This window comes from Pongo pygmaeus, chromosome 15, assembly GCF_028885625.2.
Source record: "Pongo pygmaeus isolate AG05252 chromosome 15, NHGRI_mPonPyg2-v2.0_pri, whole genome shotgun sequence".
Classification (NCBI taxonomy): domain Eukaryota; kingdom Metazoa; phylum Chordata; class Mammalia; order Primates; family Hominidae; genus Pongo; species Pongo pygmaeus.
Window position 1 is genome coordinate 93,105,778 of NC_072388.2, and position 13,433 is coordinate 93,119,210.

The 13,433-nt window shown below is 40.5% G+C and overlaps 1 protein-coding gene across 1 annotated transcript in view; it reads right to left on the minus strand.

The window, feature by feature from the left end:
- Positions 1-13,401, minus strand: part of DDX24 (DEAD-box helicase 24) — a 31,094-nt gene extending 17,693 nt beyond the window's left edge. The window contains exons 1-2 of the mRNA XM_054447460.2: positions 13,290-13,401; positions 11,224-11,946 (exon numbers count right to left, since the gene is read on the minus strand). Of these exons, the coding sequence (XP_054303435.2) occupies positions 11,224-11,941 (718 nt within the window). The 5' untranslated portion in view covers positions 11,942-11,946; positions 13,290-13,401. The remainder of the gene's footprint in view (positions 1-11,223; positions 11,947-13,289) is intronic.
- Between the last annotated feature and the right edge of the window lie 32 nt (positions 13,402-13,433).

Genomic DNA, 13,433 nt, shown 5'->3' on the forward strand with positions numbered 1-13,433 from the left:
ATAAAATGAGCCTCAATAAATTTAAGAAAATTGAAATTACATCAAGCACTCTCTCAGACCACAGTGGAATAAAACTGGAAATCAACTCTAAAAGGAACCTTCAAAACCATGCAAATACATGAAAATTAAATAACCTGCTCCTGAATGAGCATTGGGTCAAAAACAAAACCAAGATGTAAATTTAAAAATTCTTCAAACTGAATGACGATAATGACATAACGTATCAAAACCTCTAGGATACAGCAAAGGCAGCACTAAGAGGAAAGTTCATAGCCCTAAACCGCCACATCGAAAAGTCTGAAAGAGCACAAACAGACAATCTAAGGTCACATCTCAAGGAGCTAGAGAAACAAGAACAAACCAAACCCAAACCCAGCAGAAGAAAGGAAATAACCAAGATCAGAGCAGAACTAAATGAAATTGAAACAAACAAACAAACAAACAAAAAAAGATAAACGAAAACAAAAAGCTGGTTCTTTGAAAAGAGAAATAAAATTGATAGACCATTAGCAAGATTAACCAACAAAAGAAGAGAGAAAATCAAAATAACCTCACTATAAAACGAAACAGGAGATACTACAACTGACACCACTGAAATACAAAAGATCATTCAAGGCTACTATGAACACCTTTACACAGATAAACTAGAAAACCTAGAAAAGATGGATAAATTCCTGGAAAAAAAACCCTCCTAGCTTAAGTCAGAAGAATGAGATACCCTGAACAGACCAATAACAAGCAGCAAGATTGAAATGGTAATTAAAAAATTACCAACAAAAAAAAGTCCAGAACCAGACGGATTTGCAATAGAATTCTACCAGACATTCAAAGAACTGGTCCCAATCCTTTTGACACTATTCTACGAGACAGAGAAAGAAGGAACCCTCCTTAATTCATTCTATGAAGCCAGCATCACCCTAATAACAAAACCAGGAAAGGACACAACCAAAAAAGAAAACTACAGACAGATGTCCCTGATGAACATAGATCCTAAAATCCTTAACAAAATACTAGCTAACCAAATCCAACAACATATCAAAAAGATAACTCACCATGATCAAGTGGGTTTCATGCCAGGGATGCAGGGATGGTTTAACATATGCAAGTCAATAAATGTGGTATACCACATAAACAAAGTTAAAAACCAAAATCACATGATCTCAATAGATGGAGAAAAAGCATTAGACAAAATCCAGCATCCCTTTACAATTACAACTCTCAGCAAAATCGGCATACAAGGGACACACCTTAATGTAATAAAAGCCTTCTATGACAAACCCACAGTCAACACAATACTGAATGGGGAAAAGTTGAAAGCATTCCCTCTGAGAACTGGAACAGGACAAGGATGCCCACCCACTCTCACCACTCCTCTTCAACATCGTCCTGGAAGTCCTAGCCAGAGCAATCAGACAAGAGAAAAAAATAAAGGGCATCCAAATCAGTAAAGAGGAAGTCATCATCACTGGCCATCAGAGAAATGCAAATCAAAACCACAATGAGATACCATCTCACACCAGTTAGAATGACAATCACTAAAAAGTCAGGAAACAACAGATGCTGGAGAGGATGTGGAGAAATAGGAACACTTTTACACTGTTGGTGGGGCTGTAAACTAGTTCAACCATTGTGGAAGTCAGTGTGGCGATTCCTCAGGGATCTAGAACTAGAAATACCATTTGACCCAGCCATCCCATTACTGGGTATATACCCAAAGGACTATAAATCATGCTGCTATAAAGACACATGCACACGTATGTTTATTGCAGCACTATTCACAATAGCAAAGACTTGGAACCAACCCAAATGTCCAACAATGATAGACTGGATTAAGAAAATGTGGCATATATACACCATGGAATACTATGCAGCCATAAAAAATGATGAGTTCCTGTCCTTTGTAGGGACATGGATGAAACTGGAAATCATCATTCTCAGTAAACTATCGCAAGGATAAAAAACCAAACACCTCATGTTCTCACTCATAGATGGGAATTGAACAATGAGAACACATGGACACAGGAAGGGGAACATCACATTCTGGGGACTGTTGTGGGGTGGGGGGAGGGGAGAGGGATAGCATTAGGAGATATACCTAATGCTAAATAAGGAGTTAATGGGTGCAGCACACCAGCATGGCACATGTATACATATGTAACTAACCTGCACATTGTGCACAGGTACCCTAAAACTTAAAGTATAATAAAAATAATAAAATAAAAAAAAAAGTAAAGGAAGTCAAACTGGCACTGTTTGCTGACGATATGATCATTTACCTTGAAAATCCTAAGGACTCCTCCAGAAAGCTCCTAAAACTGATAAAACAATTCAGCAAAGTTTCCAGATACAAGATTAATGTACACAAATCAGTAGCTCTTTTGTACACCAACAGTGACCAAGTGGAGAATCAAATCAAGAACTCGATCCCTTTTAAAATGGTTGCAAAAAAAAAAAATACTTAGGAATATGCCTAACAAAGGAGTCAAAAGACCTCCACAAGGAAAACTACAAAACACTGCTGAAAGAAATCACAGACAACAGAAACAAATGGAAACACATCCCATGCTCATGGATGGGTAAAATCAATATTGTGAAAATGACTCTGTTGCCAAAAGCAATCTACAAATTCAATGCAATCCCATCAAAATACCACCATCATTCTTCACAGGATTAGAAAAAACAATTCTAAAATTCATATGGAACCAAAAAAGAGCCTGCATAGCCAAAATAAGACTAAGCAAAAAGAACAAATCTGGAGGCATCACACTACCTGATTTCAAACTATACTATAAGCCCATAGTCACCAAAACAGAGTGATACTGGTATAAAAATAGGCACAAAGACCAATAGAACAGAATAGAGAACCCAGAAATAAACCCAAATACTTACAGCCAACTGATCTTCAACAAAGGAAACAAAAACATAAAGTGGGGAAAGGACATCCTTTTCAACAAATAGTGCTGGGATAACTGGCTAGCCACCTGTAGGAGAATGAAACTGGATCCTCATCTCTCACCTTATATAAAAATCCACTTAAGATGGATTAAGTACTTAGACCTAAGACCTGAAACTATAAAAATTCCAGAAAATAACATTGGACAAACCTTTCTGGATATTGGCTTAGGCAAGGATTTCATGACCAAGAACCCAAAAACAAATGCAATAAAAACAAAGATAAATATCTGGGACCTAATTAAACTACAGAGCTTTTGTACAGCAAAAGGAAAGGTCAGCAAACTAAACAGACAACCCACAGAGCAGAAGAAAATCTTCACAATCTATACATCTGACGAAGGACTAATATCCAGAATCTACAGCAAACTCAAACAAATCAGTAAGAAAAAAACAATCCCATCAAAAAGTGGGTTAAGGACATAAATAGACAATTCTCAAAAGAAGATACACAAATGGCCAATAAACATACGAAAAAATGCTCAACATCACTAATGATCAGGGAAATGCAAAGCAAAACCACAATGTGATACCACCTTACTCCTGCAAGAATGGCCATAATCAAAAAATCAAAAAACAGTAGATGTTGGCAGCCAGGCACAGTTGCTCATGCCTGTAATCCCAGCACTTCGGGAGGCTGAGGTAGGCAGATCACCTGAGGTCAGGAGTTCGAGACCAGCCTGGCCAACATGGTGAAACCCCATATCTACTAAAAATACAAAAATTAGTCAGGCATGGTGGCAGGCACCTGTAATCCCAGCTACTTAAGGAGGCTGAAGCAGGAGAATCACTTGAACCCGGGAAGCAGAGGTTGCAGTGAACCAAGATCGTGCCACTGCACTCCAGCCTGGGCAACAGAGTGAGCCTTTGACTTAAAAAAAGAAAAAAAGCCAGGCACAGTGGCTCACGCCTGTAATCCCAGCACTTTGGGAGGCCGAGATGGGTGGATCACCTGAGGTCGGGAGTTTGAGACCAGCCTGACCAACATGGAGAAACCACGTCTCTACTAAAAATACAAAATTAGCTGGGTATGGTGACGCATGCCTGTAATCCCAGCTACTCGGGAGGCTGAGGCAGGAGAATCGCTTGAACCCGGGAGGCGGAGGTTGCAGTGAGCCGAGATTGCACCATTGCACTCCAGCCTAGGCAACAAGAGCGAAACTCCATCTTAAAAAAAAAACAATGTTGGCATGGATGTGGTGAACAAGGAACACTTCTACGTCCTGGTGGGAAAGTAAACTAGTATAGCCACTGTGGAAAACAGTGTGGAGATTGCTTAAAGAACTAAAAGTAGAACTACCATTTGATCCAGCAATCCCACTACTGGGTATCTACCCAGAGGAAAAGATACTTTCACACATAATTTTATAGCAGCACATAATTTTATAGCAGCACAATTCACAATTGCAAAATCGCGGAACCAACCCAAATTCCCACCAATCAACGAGTAGATAAAGAAACTGTGGTATATATAGGATGGAATACTACGCAGCCATAAAAAGGAATGGATTAACAGCATTTGCAGTGACCTGGATGAGATTGGAGGCTATTATTCTAAGTGAGGTAACTCAGGAATGGAAAACCAAACATCTATGTTATCACTGACATGCAGGACTAAGTTATGAGGATGCAAAAGCATAAGAATGATACAATGGACTCCGGGTACTTGGGGGGAAGAATGAAAGAGGGGCGAGGGATGAAATACTACAAATATGGTGCAGCATATATTGCTCGGGTGATAGGTGCACCAAAATCTCACAAGTCACCACTAAACTGGGCACAGTGGCTCATGCCTCTAATCCCAACACTTTGGGAGGCCAAGGCGGGCAGAATACTTGAGTTCAGGAGTTCAAGACCAACCTGGCCAACGTGGTGAAACCCTGTCTCTACTAAAAATACAAAAAGTAGCTGGGCATGAGGGCACATGCCTGTAGTTCAGCTACTTGGGAGGCTGAGGCAGGAGGATGGCTTGATCCCAGAAGGTGGAGACTGCAGTGAGCTGAGATAGCACTACTGCACTGCAGCCAGGGTGACAGAGCAAGACTCTGTCTCAAAAAGAAAAAACAAACAAAAAAAACTTGCTCATGTAACCAAATATCACTTGTACGCCAATAACTTATGGAAAAATAAAAAAAATTTAAAAATAAACATCTAAACATAGAAAAGGAAAAAAAATTAAAAATAAAAAACAGAAATGTGAAAAAAATAAATAAATCAGGTATGCTATCAGTCAAAAAATAAATAAGTAAACCCAACCATTATCAATAATCATTAAATGTAAATAATCTCAGTAACTCAATTTTTTTTCCTTTTTTTTCTTTTTTTTTTTGAGATAGAGTCTCACTCTGTCACCCAGGATGGAGTGCAGTGGCACAATCTCAGCTCACTGCAACCTCCGCCACCTGGGTTCAAGCAATTCTTGTGGCTCAGCCCCCCAAGCAGCTGGGACTACAGGCACATGCCACCACGCCCGGCTATTTTTTCATATTTTTAGTAGAGTTTCGCCATGTTGGCCAGGCTGGTTTTGAACTCCTGGCCTCAAGTGATCCACCTGCCTTGGCCTTCCAAAGTGCTGGGATTACAGATGTGAGCCATCATGCCTGGCTTCAATAATTCAACTCAAAGACACAAACTGTCTGATTAAACAGCAAGACCCATTTATATGCTGCCTATAAGAAACTCACATTATATATAAAGATATAAATAAGGGAAAGTAATAGTATTGAAAAACACACACCATGCTAACATTAATCAATAAAGCTGGACTGGCTGCATCAATACCAAAGTACGTTTTAGAACAAAAAAAAATTACCAAGGATAAAGGTGGCCATTTCATAACGATAACAAGCCAATTCATTTAGAGGATATAATAATAATCTAATGTTTTAATCCATAAAACATATATTCACATAAACTGATCATCAGAATACATGAAACAAAAACTAATAGAACTGCAAGTAGAAAATGGTCACTCAAGAAAAAAATAAGTGGCCGGGCACAGTGGTTCATGCTTGTAATCCCAGAACTTTGGGAGGCCGAGGCGGGCAGATCACGAGGTCAGGAAATTGAGACCATCCTGGCTAACACGATGAAACCCTGTCTCTACTAAAAATACGAAAAATTAGCCAGGCATGGTGGTGGACGCCTGTAGTCCCAGCTACTTGGGACACTGGGGCAGGAGAATGGTGTGAACCCGGGAGGCAGAGCTTGCAGTGAGCCGAGATTGAGCCACTGCACTCCAGCCTGGGCAACAGAGTGAGACTCTGTCTCAAAAAAAAAAAAAAAAGAAAAAAATAAGTAACACAAATATCTCTAATCTATTAAACAAAGTAAATTTGTAGTCAAAAATCTTCCTACAAAGACAAGTGCAGGCTCAGATGAATTCTACCAAAAATTTCAGTTGGGGATAAGATGTCAATCCTGTATAAATTCTTTCAGAAAACTGAACAGAATACTTCAGAAATCATTCTGAAGCTGTATTACTGATTCCAAAACCAAAAACATTACAAGAAAACTACAAATATCCCATGAACATAAATTCAAAAATTCTCAACAAAATTTTAGCAAATCAAATCCAACAATATATAAGTAGAATAGTATATTGTGACCAAGTTCAGTTTATCCCAGGAATGTTAAGTCTAATTTCATATTTGAAAATCAATGTCATTCACCATATTGACAGACTAAAAATGAAAAACCACGTATTTCAATATATGCAGTAAAAAAGCATTTGAAAAATATCCAACATCCATCCCTGATAAAACCTCTCAGCAAATGAAAAATCAAAGAGAACTTCCTCAACGTGATAAAAAGCATCTACAAAAAACCTACAGCTAAGATCAGACTTAATGGTGAAAGACTAAATGTTTTCCCCAAAAGATCAAACACAAAGCAATAATGCCCACTTTACCACTACAATTCAAAATTCTGCTAAAGGTGTTAGCCACTGCAATACAACAAGAAAAATAAAAGGCATCCAAGACTGGATAATGATCATCTTTGCAGAAAATACCATGGAATCCTCAGAAAACTACTTGGTGGTACTAAGTTGCAGGACACAAGATCAATATACAAAAATCCATCATATTTCTACTTATTGGCAACAAACAATTGGAAATAAAAAATTTTAAATTACCATTTACAATAGAATCAAAAATATTAAATGCTTAAGGATAAATCTAACATAAGATGTGAAAAATCTATATACTGAAAATTTTAAAACTTTGCTAAGAAAAGTTAAAGACCTAAAGAAATGGAGAGACACCATATTCATAGACTGGAAAATTAAATATTGTTAAGATGTCATCTATCCTCAATTTGCTCTGTAATCAACAGAATCCCAATCCAAATATCAGCTTACTTTTTTTGCAGAAATTGATAAAACGGATTCTAAAATCCATATGGGAGGGCAAAGGCCTATAACAGTCAAAATAACTTTTAAAAAGAACAAAGTCAGAGGACTCATACTACCTGATTTTAAGACTTATTATAAAGCTATTATAACCAAGAGAATAAGAAACTGACATAAAGACTAGACAAACAGATCAATGGAAAACAAAAAGACTCCAGAGAAAGACCCACACCTATATGGTCACAGACTTTCAACAAAGATGCAAAGTCAACTCAGTGGAGAAAGAATAGTTTTTCAACAAATGGTGCTGAAATAATTAGCCATATGCAGAAAAACCTACAAACTTTGATCCATACTTCTCACTCTAAATAAAAGTTAATTCAATAAGGATCAGAGACGAAACATAAAACCTAAGACTATTAACACTTCTAGAACAAAACACAGGAGAAATCTTTGTGATCTTGAGTTAGGCAAAAGGTTCTTAGATAAAACACCAAAAGCACCAAAAGCATAAATTCATAAAAGACAAGGCTAATTTGGATTTCATCAAAATAAAGACTTTCTGCTCTTTGAAAAACACTGTTAAGAGAACGAAAAGGTCAGCCACAAACTGGGAGAAAAATTTGCAAATCTCACATCTGATAAAGGACATGTATCTAGAATACACAATGAACTCCCAAAACTCTACAACAGAACATCCCTATTTTAAAATGGGCAAAATAATCAAATAGACAAGCATATGCTAAAATGCTCAACATTGCTAGTCACTAGCGAAATGCAAATTCAAATGACAATGAAATAACAGTAAAATTTTAAAAGTCTAAAATAAAATTAAAGACTGAGCATACCTAGTTATTGACAAGAATATGGACCAACTTGAACTCATACCACCTAGTGACAACGTAAAATGGTATAATCACTTTGGAAAACTCTTTAAAAGTTACATTTACCACAAGACCTAGCCATTCCACACCTAGGTATTTATCCAACAGAAATTAAAGCACATATCCATACAAAGACTGGTACAACAGTATTTACAATAACTATATTTGTAATAGCCAAAAACAAGAAAAAGCACAAATGTCCATCAATAGATGAACAAACTGCTCTATCCACACATTGAAATACTATTCATCACTGAAAAGGAATGAACTATTAGTAATTGTAATAACATGGCTTAATCTCAAATTATGCTGAGTCAAAGACTCAGATACCACCCCTCCCTCCAGTACATATTGTTATGATTTCATTATATAAAATTCTAGAAAACGCAAATTAGGCCGGGCACAGTGGCTCATGCCTGTAACCCCAGCACTTTGGGAGGCCGAACCAGGCAGGTCATTAGGGCAGGAGTTTGCGACCAGCCTGACCAACATAGTGAAACCCCGTATCTGCTAAAAATACAAAAATCAGCCAGGTGTGGTGGCAAGTGCCTGTAATCCCAGCTATTCGGGAAGCTGAGGCAGGAGAATCACTTGAATCCAGGAGGCGGAGGTTGCAGTGAGCTGAGATTGCGCCACTGCACTCCAGCCTGGGTGACAGAGCAAGACTCCGTCTCAAAAAAAAAAAAAAGAAAGGAAGAAAATGCAAATTAATCTATAGTGATAGAAAGCATATCAGTGGTTGCCTGAGGAGGAACAAGAACTGAGGGAGGGAGGGAGGGACAACAAAAAAACCCAGGGCATCTTTTTGGGGATAATGGATATACAGTTGACCCTTTAACACAAATTTGAATGTGGGGGTCCACTTATACACAGAATTCCTTCCACCTCAGCCACCCTGAGACAGCAAGACCAACCCCTCCTCTTTCTACTTAGCCTACTGAAAGTGAAGATGAAGATGAACACATTTATGATGATCCACTTCCATTTAATGAATAGTAAATATATTTTCTGTTCCTTACAATTTTCTTAATAACATCTTTTCTCTAGCTTATGTTACTGTAAGAATAAAGTATATAATACAAAATATGTGCTAATAGACTGCTTATGTTATCTGTAAGGCATCCAGCCAATAATAGACTATTCGTGTTTAAGTTTGGGGGGAGTTCAAAATTATACATGGATTTTCGACTGCACGGGGGACCAGTGCCCCTAATCCCCACATTAAGGGTCTATTTATTATTGCATGGGCAGTGGTCTGTTCACAGCCCCAGATGGATGACTTATCCAAGTCGTTTTGAATTCCGGACTTGTAGATTCACAACCTGACAGGAACTGTGGTATAAATCCAAATGTCAATCTCTGGCCACAATGGCTCATATAAACCTTGTTTCTGCCTTCCAGGGACTTACTTCCAGGACTCTGCTGCACATACCAAAGCAGTGTAGCAGAATGCTTAACAACACACAGAACTAGCCTGGAATCCAGACACTACCATTTCAGTTGTGTAATTTTAGGGAAGCTGTCTATGCTCTGTGAGGCTGAGTTTTCTCATCTGTAATATGGGAATAATGGTACTTACCCCAGGGTGGTTGTGACAACCGATTTCATCAACATAAAGCACTTAACACAGCGCATGACACATCTTAAATGCTCAGTAAATGTTCTAAGTTATTATCTCCATTCCCCTTTCCTGCAGTTCCTCACTCTTCCATCTATATGACTGTCACAGAACGTCATCCTGAGTTTCCTGACCACTGTTCCAGAAACCCAAAGCACAACGTGTCTACTGAACACTTAAAATGTAGTTACTCTAAAATGACATGTGCTGCAAGTTTAAAACACACCAGATTTTGAAAATTTAGTAAAAAAAAAAAAAAAAAAAAAAAAAAAAGTAAAATATCTCACTAGTTTTTAACTTTTAAAAAATGTGGCTCCTAGAAAATTTTAAATTACATATGTGTTTCACATTATACAGTCACCCTTCTGTAACTGTGGGTTCTGCATCTGTGGATCGACAATATTCCGGGGGGGTTAAAAAAAAAAAAACAAAAAAACCGTATCTGTACTAAACACTGTACAGACTTTTCTTGTCATTATTCCCTAAACAATATGGTGTAACAATTTACGTAGGACCTATGTTGTATGAGATATTATAAGTAATCTAGAGATTATTTAAAATCTACAGGAAGATGTGCCTATACAGGTTATATGTAAGCATTACACCATTTTATATCAGAGACTTGAGCATCCCTGGATTTTGGTATCCAAGGGAGGTCCTGGAACCAATCCTCCATGGATATCAAGAGATGACTATATGTATTTCTAATGGACACTGCTGGTCTAAACAGACCAATAGTTCCAGGCAGTACTAGTTCCTCCCCCAAGTCAGCAGTCTAGTCTATCCAGCAAAGTCAACCTGTCATTGCTTCCAAAAGTCTTGCAGGAACCTCAAACACAGCATAGTCCTAACACTTCATAGCTGAATCTGTTTACAAAATCCACCCAATGACTATCCACCACACTCAAATCCTTCCAATGACAAGAAACTCATCAACTCCCAAAGCAGCAACCCTTTTCACCTTTGCACAACTCCTGAGAATTAGACAGTTCTTCCTTATACTCATGAAGATCTACCTCTCCGGAGGGCTGATCTTAGCCTTAGCTTACCCCTTTGAGCCATTTAGAAAAGGCTCAAGAACAGCAGAAACTACGATTTGCAGACCACTTCCAATATACAGTATAAGCTTTAGTTTACTGTAGCATTTAACCCTCACAGCAATGCAAGAGGTAGAAACCGTTATCTCCATTTGGTTGATAATAGAGTCTATAGAGCTGAGAGAGAGAAAAGCGATCTGGCTAGGGTACCATTCAAGAAGAGCATATTTCAAACCAGAGGTGCTGACTGCTAAACACCTTTATTCAGCGTTGCTTTTGTGGTTATGTTCTCAACATTCTTCTCTCTCCCAATTATCTGGCCTATTAGCAGCTATGGGCTCAATCCAGAAGCAATCCTGCTTTGGCCGGAGTTGCCCTTACCTGTCTCAGCAGCCCCAAGGATGTCCAGTTTGTCACGGATGGCAGGTGCCAAGGTCAGGACTTGGATTGGTGTGGGTGCAGAGAAGCCTAGAAAGCTGAGTGCTCGGAGAACCGGCCTGGGAACAAACAGGTCCTTCCAAGCTGACACATCTGCCTTCTGATCATGAACTTCAGGAATCCATGTCTTCGCTTTTTTGGGCACCTTGGCAGCAGTGCTCTGAGAAGGCTCCAACCCTTTTTTCGCTTTATTTTTCTTCTTTTTTGGAGCAGTTTGGACCAGGTTTTCTGATGTCATCTCCCCAGCCTCCGGATCATCACAAACCATGCCATCTCCCTGGGCCTCCAGCTCAGGATCTTTGACTTCAAATTCTTTCTGGGTACTGGTTCCTTCAGTTGCTACATTTTTACTTTTCTTCAACTTGATCTTTTTCTTTGGTGAGCTAGACTCTCCCTCCTCCTCCTCCTCTTCTTCTGAAACAGCTTGTGCCTTTCTCTTGGGTGCTTCCTTTGAGAAGAGACTGGAGGGATTCTTGGCAGGGGAGACCAACTGGTAATCTGTCAATTCCTCAAAGCACACCAAGTCATCCATCTGTCCATCTGCAAACATATTTGGGTCAATCTTCACTTCCTTCCATTTTCCCACAACTTTGATTCCCTTTGTCTGAAATTTGCCATAGCTTGACTGCTTTGGCCTTGATTTCGTGTCCTTCAACTTCATAGTTGCTGAAAAGGAGATACATGTTCTATTAGGTTGGTGTCGGCGCAGAGGGTTCTGATGCAACAAATATTTTCTAAGCAACTAGGCCCTACAAAGAACTGAGGATACAAAGATGGCTATCACACAGTTGCTCCCACCTAGAGAAGAACAAAGAATACCACAGAACAGACAGCTTTGCCTGGAACACAGGGTACACATGTGATGGAACAAAGACATATGAGCTAGACCTGGTTTGAATTCCAAATCCAACACTTACTGCGTGTGTGACCTTGGATAATGCCACCCACTCCTCTCTGAACTTCAGTGCTCTCATCTACAAAAAGGGGGGAGGGTACCTAACAATATCTAAGTTGTATATTTTAGGTAAATAAAGGAAATTACGTAAAGCACGGAGGATGAAGCTTGCCACAAGTAAGTCGTTCTGAAGGCAGAGTAAGAACCTCAGGGGTTTTTCTTGTGGGGGCAGGAGGGGTGAGCTTTATTAAAAGCATACTGCGCTTGCTTCCTTCTCAAGCCTTGCCTGAGAGAGCAAATGCCTGCTCCACCATCCTTTCCTTTGCCAAGCGTCTTAAAACCCATCCAGCTTTTTCATCATATTTTAAGTGGCTTAATGGCCATTTAGGCCCAACTCGTTTGGGTGGAACTCGATCCAGGTTTTTCCTTTTCAGAAAGGCCAAGAAAGATAACAGATTCCGTGAAAAAGACCAAGGTAAAACCTTGGTTCAAATCCAGATCCGCCACTTGTCAGCTGTGGCTCGGCGGTGGACGTATTAATCTCTGAGTCTCTATTTCCCAGTCTGCACAATGGGAATAACGAGGACATCTGTCCCACAGAATCGTTATACGCCACTACGAAAAAGTGACGCACGTCAAAAAACCGCTGAGCATGGCGCCCGGCGAGGAGAGCACGTTCGCACACAGTGCCCGCCGGACCCGCTGCGCCACGGCAAAAAAACAAACAAACACGCGGGGTTCAACGAGGAGAGGGCGGGGGGTGCCACGCCAACCGGGAGAGGACACGGAGAGCGCCAGGCAGAGTAGAAGGGTCTCTGTCTCCTCGTGACGCCGGTCCCGCGCGGCGCTCTCGCTTTGTCTCAGGCACGAACGGGCGCACGAAACCAAGAAACCGAGAAGCCGAGAAGCCAAGGCCGTCAGGCTCTGATGCCCGGACAAGGAGCCCAAGGCGCGGGGACCGTGGCACGCAGCTCGGTTGGACGGCTTGGGCCGGCGGCCGCCCTCTCTGGACCCGGGAACCCACCGGCCCAGAGAGACCCGCGATAGGAACCCGGGTTCCTGGCCTCAGCCCCTCTCCAGAGTCGGCTCCAGCCCCGCTCGTTTTGGTACTCACCGTGTGGAGACGCCACCACAGCTCCGTCAGTCGCCGGTCAGATGCCTCAGAAACCGCCGCCGTACCTCAGCTGCAGCAGCAACCGCAGTTCCGGGGCGGGACCTCCACGCACGTACTCGTGCGCGCTGGGGAGGAAGTCCCGCC